The sequence below is a fragment of the Salmo salar genome, chromosome 13 (genome assembly GCF_965601325.2).
Source record: "Salmo salar chromosome 13, fSalSal1, whole genome shotgun sequence".
In the NCBI taxonomy this organism is placed as follows: domain Eukaryota; kingdom Metazoa; phylum Chordata; class Actinopteri; order Salmoniformes; family Salmonidae; genus Salmo; species Salmo salar.
This window is the reverse complement of record NC_138303.1, coordinates 29738504-29759477: the sequence shown is the minus strand read 5'-3', so window position 1 is coordinate 29759477 and position 20974 is coordinate 29738504. Positions and strand designations below refer to the sequence as shown.

General features: G+C 50.3%; 1 protein-coding gene across 2 annotated transcripts in view; it reads right to left on the bottom strand.

The window, feature by feature from the left end:
- Positions 1-575: 575 nt before the first annotated feature.
- The window catches only part of LOC106566792 (protein bassoon), a 175297-nt gene continuing 154898 nt past the window's right edge, over positions 576-20974 (bottom strand). Inside the window, exons 5-13 of one of the 2 annotated variants that reach the window (XM_014135183.3) lie at positions 13696-20355; positions 9233-11678; positions 7875-8713; positions 6421-6526; positions 5525-5656; positions 5313-5368; positions 4887-5023; positions 4636-4728; positions 576-1399 (exon numbers count right to left, since the gene is read on the bottom strand). In XM_014135183.3, the coding sequence (XP_013990658.3) occupies positions 5328-5368; positions 5525-5656; positions 6421-6526; positions 7875-8713; positions 9233-11678; positions 13696-20355 (10224 nt within the window). In that variant the 3' untranslated portion in view covers positions 576-1399; positions 4636-4728; positions 4887-5023; positions 5313-5327. The remainder of the gene's footprint in view (positions 1400-4635; positions 4729-4886; positions 5024-5312; positions 5369-5524; positions 5657-6420; positions 6527-7874; positions 8714-9232; positions 11679-13695; positions 20356-20974) is intronic. The other variant, XM_014135185.3, reaches the window with a different exon arrangement.

Sequence of the window (20974 nt, the reverse complement as noted above, 5' to 3'; positions counted from 1 at the left end):
AAGTGAAACAAAATCCCACAATATAAATTAATCTCACAGCCAGTGTTCCAGCGGACATCATTATTACATAAAAAAGTCTGCAATTAAAATAAGCTTTATGGACAGAACATGGAGTAAAAAAATAAGATGTAACTTTACTCTAAATAAAAAATAATGCAATGATTAAGGCGAATCCAGAAAATCAGGCAAATACAGAACGAGAACAAAAAAACTGAGTCGTAAAAAAAAACACAACCACCAGAGACCCAAACGTTGTGGGAAGGTTCAGAAACACCAGGAACCCAAACGTTCTGGGGATGTTTTTTCTTACTAATGGCTTTGCAATGGCTAAAAAACAAACCTGGCCACATTCGGCTCTCATGGTGCAATGGAAACCTCCCGAATGATGATTCTCCCATCCTGTGGCCAGATTCAGTGTTGTGTCCTCCTCATCTTCTTTTGGATACATTTTACTCAAATGTTTTATTATTATTATTATTATTAACCAATGTCTTATGGCCTCTGTGACTGAAATGGTGAACAGTGTAAGGTCTTGGATATAAAGTTCCATGCATTTCCAAATCCTAAATCCACAATCCACTTCTTAGACACATTGCAAGAGGGGAAAAAATGAATCCATCGAATCAGCATTAAAAAAAACGGGGCTTTTTTCCATTCTGGAATGTAGAGAAAAAAACTGAGCAAACTGTGGAGACTTCCTCCTAGCTTCTGTCAACCAAGTCATCCTTATTGTCTTTTCTTCTTCTTTCCTAAATTATCAGCATCCAAATTAAACAGGAGGTCTTTAGTACCAGAAAAACCTGTTCTTCTCTTTTCTTTTTAAGAGATGAGAGGAGAGTGTGTCTGTGTGTTTTTTAATCTGAGCACAGGCTTACGGAATCAAGGATCCTACCATGCCACCACGGCCACGTCTGTTACGAACCCCAGCAGGCAGCAGCACAACAGCCCACAGACTAGAGGATAGCATCATTAGACTAGAGGATAGCCCACAGACTAGAGGATAGCATCATTAGACTAGAGGATAGCCCACAGACTAGAGGATAGCATCATTAGACTAGAGGACAGCCTACAGACTAGAGGATAGCATCATTAGCGTGTTGTGGGGTCACAGTACTGTGGTCCCTTCCCATCATCCTACAGAGCAGCTGGGTGGAGTATTCCTTAGTATAGCGCCCATTCCCCAAAGGATAATGGCTGTTTGGGAGGTGATGGTCCTTGAGGAGTGACATCCTGGTGACACCCAGATAGTGGCAGGAATCAGGCTCTCTATCCAGCTAGGCTCTCTCTGGAGGGATCCTCAGGGCTTGTGATCCGATGGCTTAGGTGTTCAGGGGGGCTCAGGGGTCAGTGTCCTTGTTCTTTGGCTAGGGGCATTGCAGTCTGGGGGCCTCAAATCGTTCTGGAGAAGGAAAACAAAGTCAGGTGACTAGTTTCCTATGAGTAGCTCACTACAGGCTAAATGACAGAGTAAATAAATAAAATGGAGCCCCAATGAATAACAGAGGAACAAATCACTGATGTCATTCTGTGGCGATGAGATTTCTAAATCAACCCTTCCATTACAATGCACATGTGAACACAAGATTAGAACAGAGTGAAATTCTATGATTCAACAATAGATGGCAGAAGAGCAGAAGAAAAGCAGGACTGAACTGAACTGAGGTCTGTGCAGGTTATGTAATTATACTGCATCTCCATGTCATTACACTCAATTTATCCTCAGTGAAACGTATTTAACAAAATAGTAACAGTAATAATCAGTGAATATTGTGATTATAAGCGCATGGAAGCCTGTCGTCTCTCACTGAATCTGGCATAAACACTGCAGAACACTCCATTTCACAGATATACAGTAGCTTGATGCAAGATGGTCTACGGTACATGAGAGTCCATTCATTCAGTTAGCAGCACCAATGTCTGTATGTGAGAATGCTATGCTGAGAGAGACAGACAGACTGGTCACATGAGGCGGTTAGTCATCATGACCACCTTGCACTACAGACGCAGCATGGGTCTCTGTCTCAGGCAGCACACTGCCATTGCTGACAACTGAACCTGATGGATATACAGTATGTTATCGATGTATAACGGATCAGTTACACACTCGTTTCAAATGAATCATCTCTAGTAGAAAATCAACCACGCTTAAATGTATTAGTAGGGAGACATTATGTTAGCTTCAGGAACATATTTACTAAGACAACAACATGATACCTGCTGTACATCTCTCTCTCTCTCTCTCTCCACTGCTGTCCCACTGTGGTAGAAGGAAGCCTCTGTGAGCATAGTGGGGCGGCAGGGTAGCCTAGTGGTTAGAGCGTTGGACTAGTTACTAAAAGGTTGCAAGTTCAAATCCCTGTAGCTGACAAGGTACAAATCTGTTGTTCTGAACAGGCAGTTAACCCACTGTTCCTAGGCTGTCATTGAAAATAAGAAGTGTGTGGGACATTCCTGTGAGTCTTAGATGTCAGGTGATCCACACAGTCCAAAAACAGCCATTTCATTCTTACAGGAAGATCAGATAGAAACATATTGTTTGGAACTGACAGGGAGAACAGGGAATGTGTTAGCTGTATTCCTCACATTTCTATCTCAGTGAATACAGCCCAGGTGACCCCGTGACCTCACTAGGCACCATGGGAGAGCAGGGCTCAGATGTCACCAAGTACTGCTCTGCTCTACAGTCCACTTGTGATAACTGCTCTTTGGATGAGTGCAAACTATGTCTAAGTGCAATAAAGTTTTCTTGCCTCATTTCAACATGTTTGATGATCTGTGCTTTAGTGCACCCTGTCACAATAGTCCCAAGCAGTTGCATTTATCAGGACTCAACTCTTCTCCAGAAGAGCTGATCATGTAAACATTTGCCCAGATAAAGGATCTGATTACCACCGATCTGATCCTCAAAATGAACAACTTCACAACACAATGAAAACCAATCAGGAACGCGTTCTTCTAAACAACCATAGCGTCTCTCTGATCACTGACACAAAGATAAACAAATGCTGCTGTTGCTCTGTTTTCTCCTCCATTATGTCTCTGTGTGTTGTGGTTCATCGCTCTAGCCTTGGGCCTAGTCAATTACGCTGGCATTTTCAATGTAGGAAAGCAATCATGCATTACTACTGCATGATGTGAAGTCTATTAGGCACCATGGGGGGGGGGGGGGGGAGGATGAGGAGGTAGAGAGAGAAGAAGGTAGAGAAAAGAGGAGGAGGCGGGGGTAGAAAGAGGAGAAGGTAGTATATTATGTGGTGGAGCATAGTCCCTGGTTGAACTCCAGTTAAAACTGCTGCTAGGCCTAGTGGTGTATTTGACATGGTTACTTGACCAAACAGGTCAACTATAGCCAACTGCACATTTAGTGGAGGAACAGTGACGAGTTGAGAGGTGTATAGTCTGTACTGTATGTTGGCTGGGGAGGGGGGAAGAAGGGCTCCCAGGGGAGGTTGATGGATACACAATCTTATGGTAAACATTCCCCTGTCACTGAACCTCATATCCATCCACGGATACTGTTACTGGCCAAAGAGCCTATCTATAATCCGAGAGCGTGCTCTCTGTTCTCTGTGAATATGATCAGTCCAGTTCATAACCGGATAACCGGTTGCATTATTAAAAACAGGGGCCTAGCCAGAAGGTAACAATACCCTAACTATACATGTTTGAGGGTAGAGAATTTTGTGTCTTCTAATGCTTTGTGATCTAAAAGGACTGCAGTTGAGCCACAAGAGAAGTCTGCTGTTCGGGTACAAACAGCAAACAGATACTAGCATCAAATCGGTTGTTTTCTACAATCTCTATAAACTGATGAAAGAGGTACAAGATAACAAATGGTGCTAACTGCCAAAAACAATGATACAATGCCATAGACAAGCATAGGTAGAATTTGCCCTAGATTACATGCTATCTCTAATAAAAATCATCTATTAATGGGCCTTATGTTAACCCTCTGAGGTAAGATCAACACTCTTCATGAGGGTTGTATTACATACACTGGACATTGGATATGTTAACCCTCTGAGGTAAGATCAACACTCTTCATGAGGGTTGTATTACATACACTGGACATTGGATATGTTAACCCTCTGAGGTAAGATCAACACTCTTCATGAGGGTTGTATTACATACACTGGACATCGGATATGTTAACCCTCTGAGGTAAGATCAACACTCTTCATGAGGGTTGTATTACATACAAACAGACATTGAGCCCTTCTCACTCTTCTCTAGCCCTGGTTTCCCATTGAAACATGACCTAGAGCTGGCAGTTCCACTGCCTGTATTGCTGTCACAGTAGTATGGCTGTAACTCATGCCGAGGCTGACAGAGAGCCAAGGGGTCAAGGGTCAGTGTTCATGGCAAGGTTAGCACAAGATGCAGTATTGTTTTGCTGTAAACAGGATAGGCCTACTATATGCAAACAATAGCAGGAGCGACTTAACTGCAACATGTTATGGAGATGTATCTAATATCTACCTTGGCTGTGACCTAAACCTTTACCATAACATAACTTCATAATTGACTATAATGGTAAATAATGATCATTGTTTTGTTATGATTATTGTGTCAGTAGTGTATTACTAAGGTATACACCGGGCAGTTGTGTTTGATGTGTCTGTGTGTATTACTTACTGTCTGGCCGGCCAGAGAAATCAGCATTGTTTCTCTGCCATTGTGTGCGTAGACCTGGGACATGCAGCATCCATTGATTCCTGCCCTCGTTGGCTGAATGAGAGTGGGAAAAACCAAAATCTATCAATCTTGAGCTGGTCGATCATGTCAGGTTTTCTCACCTTTTCCAGTTGTATTTTAAAATGCTGCAACTTGAAATATTCACTGTATGTGTTTACAAGTTCAGCAGAAAATAGAGATTTTGGACTCACCAGTGCGCTCAGATATCTTCTCTTGGTCGCTGTATTTCTCCCTCCCTCTCTCTCTCTCACAGTAAAACAAAGCGGGGGTCTTCCTAGGTTTTTCTGGTACGAAGCCTCACGACATCCTCCATAACATTTACAGACACCTGAAATCACGCGACGGTGAGTCACCTACTTGTTACTTACTGAGGTGAGCTGTCATGCTGTTATAAAATCCTAGTTCAGGACTCAGGAGAGACACTCAAACCTGCACAAAGTGCACTTAAGACCTCCAAAAATGTCACAAAGTGGTTTGGGGAAAAAACCGAACCACCCACATACAGTGGGGAAAGGAATATATCATGAGGTACAGTGGTTCTGTCTATAGCCAAGCACACTGTCATCTCCCAGGCTGTGTTAAGGCTTTCTACTCGGTAGTGCCAGGTGAACACTTACCCTCATCTCAACACCTCACCACAACGAGGTGAACTTCTTGCCGAAACCGGAGATAGCTGATGGATGAAGATAGACAGATGGAGGAAGATAGATAGACAAATGGATAAACAGAGAGAGAGAGAGAGAGAGACAGGTGTGATTAAGCACAATGTAACAATTAGAATGCATTAGAGTCTGAGTAACAACATGGAGTCTGAACTCTAGCAGGGCACCTTCTCCTAGTTTTCCTGCTGCCTCCGCAGGGTTTCCTGGTAGGACCTTGGAGAGGAGACTCTCCCCCTCCATCCCAGGTTGACCCGCTGCCGCGCTCCCGATGCCACCGGGTCTAGGGGCGGCCTTGGAGCCTGCAGGATGGAGGGAGAGGGGAGGAAGAGGAAGAAGGATGATGATTAGAAAGACATTCTTTATAATCCAGTTGATGCCATACTCTGTTTTCGTGCACACTATCACAACAGTTTGAAGCCAGTGTATTTATCAGGAGATGAATTTACACCTCAATCTGATACCCCGTGGTGCTTCAAAGGCCACACAGGTTTACACACTGACTCTGACCCTGGTGTCTATTTCTGCAACACAACTGTCTATGCAGCTGTCAGTGAGGTGAAGGTGATGGGACTGTATAGACTACTAGAGCATGTGAGCACAGACCCAATTGAGCCATGACATGGAAATGAACCTTCCCTCTCTGTTTCCTGAGTTAAAATTATCCATCAGCTTCCCAGGGCCTTCTCAGGATTAATCGCTGGGATTAGACAGGACACCCGTGATACCTGATTACGTAACACTCTGATCGTTTGCATGTGTGCGTCTGTCTGTCTGTCTAATGCAAGGGTGTCAAACTCATCCCAAGTAGGGCCCGAGTGACTGCAGGTTTTGTTTTTTCCTTTCAATTAAGACCTAGACAACCAGGTGAGGCGAGTTCCTTACTAATTAGTGACCTTAATTCATCAATCAAGTGCAAGGGAGGAACGAAAACCTGCGCACACTCGGCCCTCCTTGGACTGAGTTTGACATGTGTTCTAATGCCGAGGAGAGTACAAGTGTACTAATCCCTCTCAGTGAAATGTTCAGTGGGTGGAGCAGTGTGGATGCAGGCAGGCATACTTACCTATTCCTGTGAGTGGGGGTTGAGGTGTTTTTGCAGGCTGGGCCGCCCCTCCTATGACAGCTTTGGCCCCTATGGCAGTCACAGGGGGTGTGTTTGCAACAGGTGCCTGTTGGAAGAGGGAGACAGAGCGATGAGGAACACGGATGGTTAAAGGTGGAAACAGACTGTATACCATTTATTTTGTTCTGATGCACTTAAAGATTAGCCTTATATCATGGCGACCCCTGCTAATATCCCATGCCAAAACGTCATTTGACAGACATATTGAGAATGATGAGTATTAGCAATTAGCCAGAGATCGTTTCCTCCCTGCCAACCAACCAGCTGTGCATCTAAATGTGCATCGTGATTTACAAACTGGGAATATGATCTCTGTAATGGGTTATTGGAAAAAAATATAACGTATTTAATTAGCTTAGCATTGTGGACGTTTGACAAATAATCAAACATGATCTGTTTTGCATTCACTCTACCCTGTGAGAGGATGCAATGCTCCACAATTTAGCATTTTTAATCAATGATTTTTAATCACTCAATGGGCCATTCAGAGAGAACAGGCACCGTTGACAGTTCAAATCAATGTGGGACAGGATGAATGTGATTGAATTAATATGATTTCCTAACAACTGCATTTCCATTTCACATAATAATAATCATACAAACTCTGTGTCCAATCTTCCCACTGTTTGTCCCACCTGCCTGTATTCCCCTCTGATTTCCATAATGCCTCAATATAAGTGTCAAAATACCCTAAAGATGTATATAAAACACAATACCAAGTATGTCGTCAGTTTAGGCTACAGCATAAAGATCCTAGAATTCCTATAATACAGGATTTCTATGGGCTACAGTACAGCATTATATGTAAAACACAACACATAGCCGAAAGACTTTGCACATTGTATAGTTGTGTATATTAAAAACAAGGTGCTGTATTCAGAGACATAACTAAACAAACAGGGAATGGAAGGCTTGAGAATGATTTGCAGCGGAAGACATTTTGGGGGATGAATCTCTCTCCTCCATTTGAGTGGAATAGACAGAGGCTGTTACACTGCCACTATCTTCAGCCACAGTGCTAATCACAATACTAGATAAGGTCTTCCAACAGGGTTTCACACACTGAAATAAAACCTCCTCTCAGAGTGATGTGCTAGGCCTTATCAGAGAGACAGAGGGAGAGAGGGGGTGGAGAGGGAGATGGAGAGGGCGGCATAGAAATGGGGGGGATGTAGAAGAGAGAGGAAGGGGAGGGAGACAGAAGAAAAGAGGTAAGAAAGAGATGAGAGGAGAGGGAGAGAGGCCACCAAACACCTCTAATGATGTTAAATAACGCGTTAAATAATCATCTACATACATTTACAGTGATTCTCATTATAGTTCATACATTTCCAATCTAGTGTCACTGACTGTAACCACACTTATATTGTACTAAGTCATAATCGGGTACTCACCACAGTTGTTGGCAGTTGCCCCATTGTGCCTCCTGCCTGTGGCTGGCGACTGGCCTGACCAGGACCAAGCTGACCAGGCTTCGCCTGTAGACCCTGCTGGGCTTGGCCCGGGCCCAGAGGCTGCTGGCCCCCAGGAGTGGTGCCTGCAGGGATGGTGCCTGTCTGCCGTGCCGCCGAGGTCTGGGGCTGCTGCTGCAGTTGGGTGCGTTGGCCTGGCTGCAGCCCATCCTGCTGGGAGGTAGGACCCTGTCCCCTGGAGCCTGGAGGCCCACTGGTGGAGCCCTGCCCACGTCCAGAGCTGCCCTGGCCCCTGGAGGTAGAGGAAGGGTGACCCTGGAGGTCCTGCTGCTTCCTGGAGGAAGTCCGCCCATCGTGAGAGGACGAGGACTTGGAAGAGCGACCCTGGCTGTGGTGGTGGCCCGACGGGTCCCTGGAGTAGTCCGATGAGTGATACCCCCCCTGGGAGCGGGAGTCGCCCCTCTTTCCCGACGAGGACAACTGGCGGGAGTCGTGGCGCATGGACGGGTCTTTGGGATGTCCCTTGGAGGAGCGAGAGGAGCGGGGCTCGTCCAAGTGGCGGGACGTAGAGGAGTGTCTCCCGGAGCTGCCGCTGCCATGGGGGCGGTGGTCCCGCGAGGAGGAGGAGTGACGGGCTTGGCCATACTCGTCCTGGGGCCACAGGTCCTCCTCTGGGGGCTCGTCGTAGTCGTGGTAGGTGTGCTTGACGTGGCGGCTGCGGCCGGACGAGGAGTGGCCTCCACTGCCGTAGTGACGGGAGCCGGAGCGCAGGTCCCTGGGCTTCTCAAACCAGTCTGTCTCCTCTTGGCCAAGATTGTAGGCTTTGGAAACCAAGAGCAGATCACAGTCAATCTCCAAGTCCGACGGCGACAGAGGCATGCAGACTGAGGCCATGCAAAAGAAGAACGGGAAGGAGAGAAAAAAAAAGAAGAGAAGTCGATATTTACCCCCATGCATAATATGAAAACACGGCACACATAAAAAAAGACAACAAATGTAAAACACTGATAAGTTAATCACAACAAGAAACAAAACCTAACTTTTACAAGACAACAACAACATTGTGTAAAAGAAAATGATGCACCTCAGAAGAACATGCGAGAGAAAGTGATGAACAAAGTGAAGAAACTGGACACGCGGATCATGCAGATTTGGCACAGGGGGACAGCACAGACAGCAGTCAGTCAGTCGGGACGAGAACTGCCAGTATAGCCCTCAAGACGCAACACCAGGGAATCATGCAACGACTCTCTCTCTTTCTCTCATCTAGCCTTATCTGTGGGTGGGTGGGTGGGGGATGTTTATACGTGGGCAGAGACTGGCATTCAGCACCCATTTACCTTCGCTGTCTGAAACAGCGCAATGCATATCGTCTATAATGTAAGAATCGTCTGGTTTGTAGACGTGAGTCCGGGGCAAGTCTCTCATGTGGTCTTGCACATCAGGCAGGGAGTGGCTGGAACCGTACTGGCCATAATACTGATTACTACGGCTGTCGTACAGCTCTGGGCCCAGGGAGGAGGCCCGCACATGAACACCCATGGAGCTCAGCAGGTTCTCCTCCTCCGAATACTGGGAGCGCATGGGGGGTCTGCCCCGACTGTATCCCGCCCTGTACGACGAGCGATCCCTGTCCCCATCTCTCTCATAGGAGCGGCTGCGGTAGCCGGCATAGTCCCGGGACGAGATCTTGTCCATGCCATAGCCTGTGGAGCGTGAACGGCCCGAGGTGTAGTACATGCGCTCGTCCTCCTCGGGATAGGAGTATCGCTTCTGCTCATAGGCACTCTTCCTCAGGCCGTAGGCCATGTCGTCCTGCAGTTTCCTGGCCCGGGACACTACGGTGCAGCTGCCACCGCCCGACATGCTCATGGTGTACGAGGCCAGGTCAGCCTCCACGTCGCGTGCCTCCTCGATGGGGGAGAACTTGGAGATCTTCTGCTCCATGCCTTGCTTGCGGTGCTTGCTGCGCTTGGAGGACATGACGGCCGGAGCCAGGCTCTTGGAGGCCTGCTTCTGGACCCCGGTGCGCTGTGCGCCGTGTTTGGTGTAGTCATCATAGTAATAGGCGGATCCCCCACCCATGCTAGTGCTGCTGCTGCCCACTACTCGGCCATATGTGTCTGACCCTCGTGGGTGGTAGCTGCTCTTACCCCTGCTGTGGTGGTCGTACAGGTCTTCCTCCCTGGTCAGCTCGTCCTCCGGCCTGCCGTAGGAACTCCCTCCTCTCGCCGGGCCGCTCTCCCCCATGTAGCGTCCACCATGACCGTCGCTTCGATGCATGTCTGCCACCATGCCGCCCAGGCCGTCCTTTGTCAGCTCACTGATGTCGTCGCACATGACGTAGTTCCTTGGGATGTTCTGCTCCAGGCTGGCTGGGCCGTAGAGACTGTCCTGTGCGTAGGTGGACGGGCTGTCAACCGAGTGCAGACGGTCAGATGGAGTGCCGTGGCCGTAGCTGTTGGCCACTGTGGTGGTGTACTGGCCGTAGGAGCTGGCTGTAGTGGTGGTATAGCAGTAGGTGTTAGCTGTGGTGGTGGTATACTGGCCGTATGTACTGGCCAGGGTGGAAGTGTACTGCTGTCCATATGTGTTGGCAACTGTCGTGGTGTACTGGCCATATGTACTAGAGGCTGTAGAAGAGTATGGCCCATAAGTGTTGGCCATAGTGGTACCACCAGTATACTGTCCGTATGGGGGCGCCCCACTGGAGGAAGAGTAGATGGCATCTTGGGCTGTGGTGGTCACCACTACAGTGGGGTTGCTTATGACCTCATAGTTAGTGGGCATCTTGTGCTCCAGGTCAGCCAGAGAGGTCTGTCTGGGTCTCTGATGAACAGTGAGGATGTCTGCCTGGGGCTGGTAAGGAGTGGTCTGGCTAGGGCCAGCTGGGTAGGACACCTGGCTGGGGTATGGAGAGGTGTGGGTGGGGTAGGGAGGTTGGCCAGGCTGGGCAGGCTGGAACCCATGGTGGCTTGGCTGTTGCTGTTGCTGGAGCAGTGGCTGCACCCCCTGCTCTGTCGGGTAGGGGGGCTGGCTCTGGGGGTATGTGTGGGAGGGGAAGGACCCCTGGGTCTGGTAGGATGGGGGAAGATGTTGGGTCTGCAGGGGGGTGGGCTGGGGAAGAGCTGCTGCCTGGGACACTGAAGGGTAGGGGGGCTGGTTGAAGGCTGCGGTCTGGTAAGGGGTGCCAGGCTGGGGTGCTGGAGCTGGCTGGCTCTGGGGGTGGTATGACTGGTAGGAGACGAAGGAGGAGATGGGAGGGAACTGGGCGGCTGTATTGAGGTCGCTGGTGTACTGGCTCAGTGGTGCTGTGCTCGGTCTGGTCAGCACCCCGTTGCTCTCGTAGGAAGCTACCGCCGCCGCCAGCCGCAGGTTATTCAGCTCGCTGTCTGACATGTAGTCTCGCGGGTCGCCCATGCAGCGCAGGTAGGCCATATCCCTCCTCTCCCGCTCCTTCACCAGGGTCTCCTTGCGCTGATGAATGCCCAGCTCCAGGTAGCGCAGCTTGGCATCAATCTCCTTCTCCTCCTCCTCCAGCTCCTGCTGCTGCTTGCGGAGCTTGGTGGACTCCTGCTCCACGGCCTTCAGCTCGTGGGTGAGGTCCTTCAGCAGGCTGGCTTTGGCTGCCAGACCTGGCCTGGACCCGGCCCTCATGGAGGGCACAGCGGGCATGTACATTTGGGGAAGGGCCGGGGTGATGATGGGGAGGTGGCTCTCCTCTGGAGGGGGGCTGGGCAGGGTCCTCTTCACCTTCCTCAGAGCGCTCTGCTGCAGGGCAGCAAGCTGCAGTGAGACGGGACAGGGCCGTGAGAGCAGGGGGTTAGGGTTAGCTAGCACAACAAAGCACTGCACATGTGACATAGATATGAATTGATTCTCAAGGACGATACTAAAAACTAAAGTACATTCTTATGGTGTGATTGTACATTTTTTAAGGTGCCTGTGCAAAATAGAAAAGCAATAAACAAATTGCTGTAAACTGAAGCTTGGTAAATATCAATATGTTTGCTAGCTTAAATGGTATTGCTTCAGTTACTTTGCAATACAAAGTAATACAAATGTCTATAATCTAACATGTCCACTAACATTTCTCTATTATGTTAGATCCTCAGACACGCCACAACTGTGTAGGCAGCACAATGTGAGTGTGTAATAGTTAATTACTTCATAGTTTAATTGTGGTAATTAAGCTTGGATTTCCATTGGGGGTTAAATTAATCACAGCCTCAGTCTCCAGAAAGGTTGGGGAAGATAGCCCCAGTATCTGTCAGCAACATTACTGTTTAATTATGACAAACTCATGAAGATGCTCCCACAGCAGTTCTACATAATCTCAGTAAATGTTTTACAACCATACACCTCTCTTCAGAAATTCTAGTAGGGTGTCAAATAAGCCCAATTAATACCCAATAATATTGGAGGTCTTAGAGAGACAAGCTATATTCAGTCATGCCATTTCTGACAGTCGTGCCAGTTCTGACAGTCGTGCCAGTTCTGACAGTCGTGCCAGTTCTGACAGTCGTGCCAGTCATGACTCCACGTATTCATCTCCTTCAAATCCTCAATATTTATGAAATCAACCAATTTCAAGTCTGTTTGTTTGTCTTCCAATTAAAAATGTATCTACTCCCTGTTTCTTTTCAAATGCTATTCAAATGTAATACTCAGGTTCATCATTACTCTACAAGAACTGCCACTGAATTCCACACAACTTTTTTCGGTACAAGATTAGGTCAGTTCGCCATCACCCACATTACAGAGGTCAGTCATTTTTTGTTAAGTCTCCCTGACCCCCTGACCCCCTGACCCCCTCAAACACTGCAACAGCTCCTTCAACAACTCCTTCAAATACAAAATGAAAAATATCTACTGGACATTCCACTCAATGACTCATCCCAATATTTTCCTGCCTATCTGTCACTTACTTTGATTATGCATTTTAATAATGCATCATCCACCCCAAATCATAATTTTTTCCTTTTTCTTTGTGTAAATCTCAAATTATTTATTAATTGGTCTTAAAAATCTGGATACTTTTTTTCTATGGTTTTATACATATTTGAAAGAGGGAGGTGCCTTACAAGCCTCTCAGTTTTTTTTGGCCTGTCCTGCACACGCTTCCATTTGCCTTTTAAATTCTTATCATACTGTTTTGTATGTTATTGTGTGCAAATGAATAAAGAAATAATAAAAAAAATCACAAAAGAAAGCATTGTTTACAAATACGGCGGACGGTTCACTTAAATTTCAGAATTCTTTCAGCATTTTCTTCCCTTCATAGTAATCTGTATATAAGGGGGACAAACGTCAATCTTTAATTTGCCATTTAAGCAAGAGTAACAAACAGTTGGAGTTAGTATTGGATGAATGGAGATATCATTGTCAGGTTTTGCCTGTAATGATGATAACAATTTCTTGCCAAAAATATCAACTTTAATGTAGAGATACTTTGATAGTGTTCACTTAGGAAGTTGTGCATTAGTAAGATGTTGGAGGACATGCCTCAATGGTGTTTTTTTAAACTAGAGATCTGTCAGTGTTAAATGTGTGTAAATTGTCTTGTGTGTTATATGTATAGTATAACATTGTATGTTAATGTACTGTATGTTTATGGGGCCACATTTCAATATCAGTCTGTCAATTCGATACATACTGTACTACAGTAGAATTCATACTCAACATTAAAAAGACAACTGTCTATGTGATGCTACGATTTAAATAAGACTCTTTGCTCTCTTTCAGTCTCTGCATGTGTACAGAAATAGCTGTTGAGGACAAAAGGATTGACCTTGTGACCTACCTGGCTCTGAAGAGCTTGTTGCTGGTACAGGTTTAACCTGGCCTTAGTGTGCTCGTCAGTGGTGGGGCTCAGCAACTTGGGGTCAGACATGGACCTCTGTGTGTTCCTAATAGGGCGGGGCATGCTGGGGTGGCGCTGGGGTGACTCGGCTGTGTAGGCCTTCTGCTGGGGAGTGACATGGGCCTTGTTCAGCCCACCGCTGGAAAGGGAGGTCTCCAGCAGGCGGTGGGGGGAGACAGGGGACACAGGGGAGTAAAGCACCTGGGGGGACTTGGGGGGCTGACGGATCAGGCTGGAGAGGGACTCGTTGTGGAGGTGGTTCATGGACTGGGTCTGGGTCTGGTAGCTGATCTCCATGGGGTCAGACCTCCTCCTGTTCTGCTGCCGCGGGTCGGCGGAGCCAACCAGCTGGATACCCGTAGAGTAGGGGCTGATGGTGGTGGGCACGCTGAGCTGTGGCACCACCACGCCCTGAGACTGGGCCTCCACATCTGTTTGGCAGGCTAGGCTTTGGCCCTTCTGGGTCCTTTCAGGGCCTGAGATGTAGTGGACAATCTCCACTTTGTTCGGGTCTGGCACAGTGACGTGGATGGCCGGGGACACCTTCCCCAGCTGGTCTGTTTCAGTCTGGCAGGAGCAGTCTCGGATGGTCTGAATGGCGATGCTGGATGAGGCGGCCGTCTTGGAGGCTGCGTCAGTCTTGTGGTCGGCCCCGGGATCCGAGTGCCTGGAGAAGCGTGAGCGTCTGCGTCTCACAGGCTGCTCCCACTCTACTTTCTCCTCATCGTCGTCGGTCTGGACGCTGCGGTCCACGCTGCGCCTGTTGCGTCTGCGCCTAGACATGATGTACCTCTCCTCGCCGTCCTCTTCGTCTGTCTGAACGCAACTGTCCACGATCCTCCGGGCTCCGTAGAACTCAACGCTCTCGCCCTCCATTCCATCCCTCAGTCGGGGCATGGAGGTGGAGTTCTGCTTTCTCATGTTGGTCCTGGTCTCCATCTGCTCCTCGTTGTTCCTTAGACACATGTCTGAGGAGGAGTTGGGCAGGGACCTGAAGCCCATTTGGTTTCCATAGGGCTGCAGCGTCTGGCCGCTCTGGTCCAACTGAGCGGCTGCGGTGGCTGCAGCAGCAGCTGCAGCAGTCTTCTGCCTCTTCTGCTCCTCGAGCTGCTGCTGGAGCTGCTGCTGCAGCGACTGGATCTGGTCAAGCTGGGCTTTCTGCTGGGCCAACTGCTCCTTCTGCATCACCAGCTGGTTCTCCCTCTCAGCCTGCTGCTGCTGCAGGACCTGTTCCTTGATGTTCTGCAGCTCCTGGATCTCCCTGTGCACCAGCATCTGCTCTTTCTCACGGTGCCGCTGCAGCTCCATGCGCTCCCTCTCCAGCTCCTCCTGCAGACGCAGCTGACGCAGCTTCTCCAACTCCACGCGTTCCCGCTCCATTTGCAGAAGCTGTTCCTGCTGGCGGTGCATCCTCTCCTCCTCAGTCTCTGTCTCCGGGTTGACAGGGCCGCTGGAGGGTGGGGTTGGGTGATGGGGCTGGGTGCTGCTCTGGGGCCCAGTGTAGCTTTGTGTTGGCGGGTAAGCATGGGCTGGAGGTGGCTGGCTCTGGGGTGGATGCTGGCCCTGAGGGTGGAATTGAGGTTGCATGTGCTGGGGCTGGGCTGGGGGCTGGTTCTGAGGCTGGACCTGGGGCTGCCCTGGGGCCTGAGTGTGGAGGTGAGCCTGGGTCAGGTTTATGGGCTGCTGCTCGGACTCCGTTGGCAAGCTCACTGAGGCTGATGTATGGGCAACAGGAGATTGATACGGGGGATCAGATCCACTTGATGTCACAGAGGGCTTCCCTAGGTAGATTGGGGTATCCTGAGTGGTGGTGATGGCGGCAGGCATGCTCACAGGGGCCAACGTCGTAGATGGGAAGACGTTGGGAGCCGGATAACGGTATGGGGCCTGTCCAGACATAGGCATCCGTGGGTTCACAGGCATCCTTGTGAGGCTGGCCAGAGGCACAGGTGTCATATTGGCTGTGGGTAAAGGCCTGTACACTCCACTTAATAGCGGGCGCAGCACTGAGGCAGGCTGGGTAGTGATTGGCAAGGTGGAGGCGATGGGTGTGTTGATGGTAGAATAGGTCATCCCATCGGCAGACCTCATGGCAGACGGGTACATGGCTCGGAGGCTGGCTTGCCTGGCATTGATCATGTTGGTGAGCGCTTGGGTGTGAGAGATTGGCTTCCCGTCAGGTCCATAGAGCATATTTTGTCTCATAGAGTTAAGCCTGCCACCTGGACCTGTTCCTCTGCCTACACCGTATTGCACAAGCTCCGGGTTGCTCCCATAGCGGTCCATTGAGTTGAGGGCAGCGCACATTCGACTGATCTCTCTGGCAGTTGTGGCACTGTACTGGGCTAGGTTGGACTCCTGGAAGTTAGCGAGGTCTCGGGGGGAGTAGCCGTAGTCAGAGCTGATGTTTGACAGGGAGTTGAATCTGCGTATGGGCAGGGCAGTTACAGTGATGTCTCCTCCATGGCGTAGGTCAGTGTAGGAGCCATACTGCATGCCCAGTCCGAGGAAGCCTCCCTCATAGGTGTGTTTCATGGTGCTGAGGTCCACAGCTAGCTCTCCAGAGGTCTGGAAGTGTGGGTCCATCTTGGAGTGGTAGGACTGGAGTCCGGCCTCTGCTAGGTTAGTGTCAGACATCGAGGGCTGTAGCCGGCCAGGGAATGGTAATGTGTAGGCTTTACGCCCGTCCATAGAAAACTCCTGATACTGGCCCTCCTGGTCCGACTCATAAGAGAGTGGTGGCACAGAGTGTGGTCTTGGCTCTTGAGTGGCCACTTTCTCATCAACATTTGGCTTTTGGGAGAATGGTCCACCAACGCAGCTACCTCCAAATGGGAGGCGGTACACTACATCACAGCAAGCTGGTTGGTTCTCAGCTTTGATCTGCCCCCCTGTGAGGTCCACGGCATCCTGGCCCTCCTCTGTCTTCACCAGCTGGGTCACTGGTCCTCCCTGTGGGGCTCCATCCATTTGGACCATCATGCCATGAGGCCCACCCCCAGCCAGGTTCATCACACCTGCCGGGGTTGGTTTGCTCTTCAGCTCCAGGGGACCTCCAGTGCCGTAGATATCAGGGGCAACGGCAGGGGATATAGTACTGACCACGGCTGGGGTATTGCTGGTTTGGCTGACCAGAAGGTCTTTCTTGAGCAGCGTCATCTGGCCTGATAGGTTGAACCGAGCTACGGAGGACTGCTGCTGCATCTGGTGGTGTTGCTGGAGCTGTTGCTCCAAGAGCTGCTGTTGCTGTTGAAGCTTTTGCTGCTGCTGGAGAAGCTGCTGCTGCTGGATGCTCAGGTCCTCCAGCTTGGCGTCGATCTTGGGGATGGATGGGTCAATGGGAGGTGGTTTGTTCTGTGACAGGCACATAGCTGAGCCCATGCCCTGACCGAGGTCAACTCTGTTTTGTAGAGGGTCCCCATAGACCATGGGCTGTTGGGGCTGTTGGGGCTGTGATATGAACATGGAAGCGGCCACCGTGACGCTCATCGTGGTTGCAGTGGATACCATTACGTGGGGCTGCTGCTGGGTGTTCAGGTTCATGATGAGGGGCTGGATGATAGTGGAGGGGTGGCTCCTCTCGGGCCCGCTGGTGTATTTGCGTGTTTCTGTGGCCAGGGAGGTAAGATCCATGCCATGGGCGGTCATGATAATGGGAGCTGCGTTAGTGGCTGTTCTCAGATCTACTGTTCTCAGATCCACCACACTCCCACCATGGATCATCTGGCCTGGCTCGACACTCGAGGTCCCCGGGATGCTGGAGATCCTGCAGAGAGAGATGTTGTCCATAGACATGGAACCACGGCTGTAGGTGCTAGCTGTGGTGACCATGCTGGTTCCAACACTGACCTTCTCCAGCTTCTGCATCCTATAGAAGCTGTGCTGAGGAGACTGGTGGTATGGAGGGGTGTCTGGCGGACTGGCCTGTGGAGAGTAGCTGTCAAATGTCGACTGTCGGATGAATCTGGTGGGCGAGGATAAAGGTGACGTGGCGGTGTTGACCGTCATTGGTTTGGCAGGGCTTGTGGGCTCTGCGACCATGTAGGGGGCATGCTGGGAGGATTGCTGTCTGAAGAGACGTGGGGATAGGGCCCTTTGAGATGTCTGTGTCCCCTGGGCCATCACTGGGGAGGTGGGCCCCGAACCAGCCGACAGAGCCCCTATGTCTGGGCTGAATGTCTGAGTGGATATCTCGGCCCTCCTGGAGGGTGAGGGACTTGGGCTCTCGGTGGGCGAGGCTGAGGGAGACAGAGGGGGGCTGGAGCTCTTGTAGTACGAGTACATCTTTGGCGAGCGGGGCTCCATGACATGCTCTGAAGATGTCGCACTCTCTCTAGCTTGGACCCCTCGGCACTCGCCCACCCTCCTCGCAACCACCTCTCTTTGGCTGTATGCCTGTGTTATCGCCGCTATCTTGCTGCACACATTTGAGACGGTTGTGGTTGAAGTGGCAGGTCCTCCAGTTTGTCGACCATACATGATGGTTTGGGTGGTCGTCATCGTTTGACTAGCACTTGTGTGAGAGATGGTCACTGCATCCCGTGAATAAACCCCGTAGGCTGCTATTGTGGTGGCGGCCGCCACTGGAGTAATGCCATTTTTACCCGTCTGGCTCTTCATCCCGGCTTTATGGACATCTTTGGAGTAGTGTTGTGTCACCCGTACATCAGGGATCCTTCCTCCGGTCTCAGAGAAAGTCACAGGTGCAGAGAGCTGAGTGGGGCTGTTGCCAGGAGTCAATAGGTCATTGGTCTGCTCAAGCAGCTTAGCGAAGGCCGACCCTGTATCTAAAAGCTGCTTATCTGGATAGGTGCTGTCGTCTATTTCCACCTGCTCGTCTGCCTGCTGCTGTAACTCCAGGGCTGAGGATTGATGCATCTTAGTGATGTTTTGGGAAGTCTGGCGGATCTCTTCGTAGATGTCTCCTGTCTCTGCCGCCTCGTTTTCATAACTAGTCTCAGCCTGCTCGTACTCATACTCATCTTCATACTGTTGGCCATTCGTGTCATCCTCATATGCACTGTTGTGTCTCCCTTGTTGCTGCTGCTGTTGCTGTTTTTGTTGTTTCTGCAGCAACTCGGCTTTCCTCATCATTTCCTCATACACCTCCTCAGCACTCTTCAGGGGCTTGCTGCTGGAGGGCGTGGTGGTGGTTGAGGTCGTCGACGACTTCTCAGTAGGAGAGTACAGAGACATGAACGTGGGCAAGTTATACTCGCTGCCAGACTTGTAGAGTTTAGACTCGTATCCCTCAGCCTCTGAGTCAAGGCTCTGGGGGGAGTATTCTGAGGCAGAGGATCGGTGGAGCTCCTCCATCTCAGCAGCTTGTCGTAGCTCCTCAGTAGGGGAGGCATCCTCGATGGGGGAGAGGTTGCTGGGGGGCGTCTTGGATCTCTCCCTGCGTCTCTGGGCCCTCAGCTCCTCCTTATCTCTTTTGGTCTTCCTGGCCGTGCTGCGGATCCTCTGTTGCTCCAGGTCCCTCATCTTCTCCTGCTCCCGCAGCAGCTCCTCCTCCTCCCTCAGCTCGTCCTCCTCCGAGGAGTCCTCAATGGTGGGCAGCAGGGGGCCGTGGGAGCGGTGGCGGGCCTTCCTCTGCTGCTTGGCGTCCTCCAGTCTCTGCCTGCGACTGGGACTGCTGTCGCTGTCTTCCTCCATGGAGGAGATGGAGGTGGGGGAGGTGCCAGAGTTGTAGCTGGAGGTGGTGGGTGGTAGGGTGGAGGAGTACTCACCCCTGGAGCGCTCCTCGGGAGACCCAGTCAGGCTCTCCATCTCCAGCTCGGGCTCTCGGTCCAGGCTGAGGTCATTCTCGTTGTTGAGCTCCATGTCGCGGCTGTAGCTGTTGGTGTTGTTGAGCTCGATTGTCTTGAAGCGGCGCAGGCCCCCCAGACCCCCCTCCTCTCCTTCCTCCGCAGAACATTTGTAGATGTCGCTGGAGCTTTTGGTGTCCTCCTCAAAGCTGCTGGACTGGTGAGAGAGGCGGCGCTTCTCTTTCGACAACTCTGAGATGTGCTTGTGTGTTTTTTTAGGTTTTTGGTAGCCGTAGCCTTCGTCCTCCTCGTCCTCCTCCTCCATGTCCTCCTCCTCTTCCTCGTTGTCCTCGTCAGCGCTCATCTCCATGATCTGCCTCCTCATGAACTCCTCATCTGTCATCGGCTCCGGCTCGGCCACTTTCTTCTCCTCTTTGGGAGCGGCACTGCTCTTGTGCTCCTGTTTGGACTCCCAGTCCCCTCCGTCCTCCTCTTCCTCTTCCACAATGTCCTCCAGCTCCTCGTCAGAGTCATAGGCCTCCGGGGTGATGGACAGCGACCGGGGTCTCTGCTCTCGGTGGTGCCGGCCTCTGCCCCTTTCGCGCTCCCTCTCCTCAACTGGCAGGGTCTTGCACTCCAGCAGGGGCCTCATGGAGCTCTCCAGCTTGGTGATCTCGGAGGGGCTGGGGGGGCTGCCACGCCCGCTGATGCCCCTCTCGCTCAGCTTCATCTCCTCCTCCTGGATGAGGCCGATGATCTCGCTGTGGGAGCTGGAGATGCCGTCGGAGGAGTAGCCTGTGTCACTCAGGCTTTGGGGGCTCCGCGACAGGTCCTGAGTGCTGTTCTTGGTCTCCTAAGGGGATAGACAGAGAAAGACAAAAGAACTAATAAGTAAGACATAAGAAATCAGCCAAAAACAATACATCCGACCAGGAAAAATACCTGAAAAAGACCTGAAAACCCCCGAAATGATCTTATGCAATGACTATTCTAACCATTTTATTCGTAATGTTCTGCTCCTCATAGAATTCCACCCATACTCACAGTGAACATTAGAGAACAGTGGGGATTAGAGTGGAGCACTTTGGTATTCACATCAGCACTAATTCAGAACCACTAACTAAGGCCTTGATGGCTTTGCATATTCATGGTTGTACCAATCTTAATGCTTTATATTTCAAGAGGAGCGATGGCTAAAATGAAAAACATAAATTTTCTCTGTGTGGAGTAAATTCGTCAGTGCTATGGCTGGCGCCTGCTTCATCAGCATTATTTTCTAGACGTCAATAACAAGGTGCAGAGGAAGAGGGAAGGCACAGAAAAGATTGGATCCCATTTTCTAATCAATTGCTATACTGTGGCTATAAACTAGCAATACATTATCCCATTTCAAATCCACTGAATGTCCTACAACCAACATCTTGCTTTAATATATAACAACACAGCCTTATCAAAATGTATTTCTGGGACAC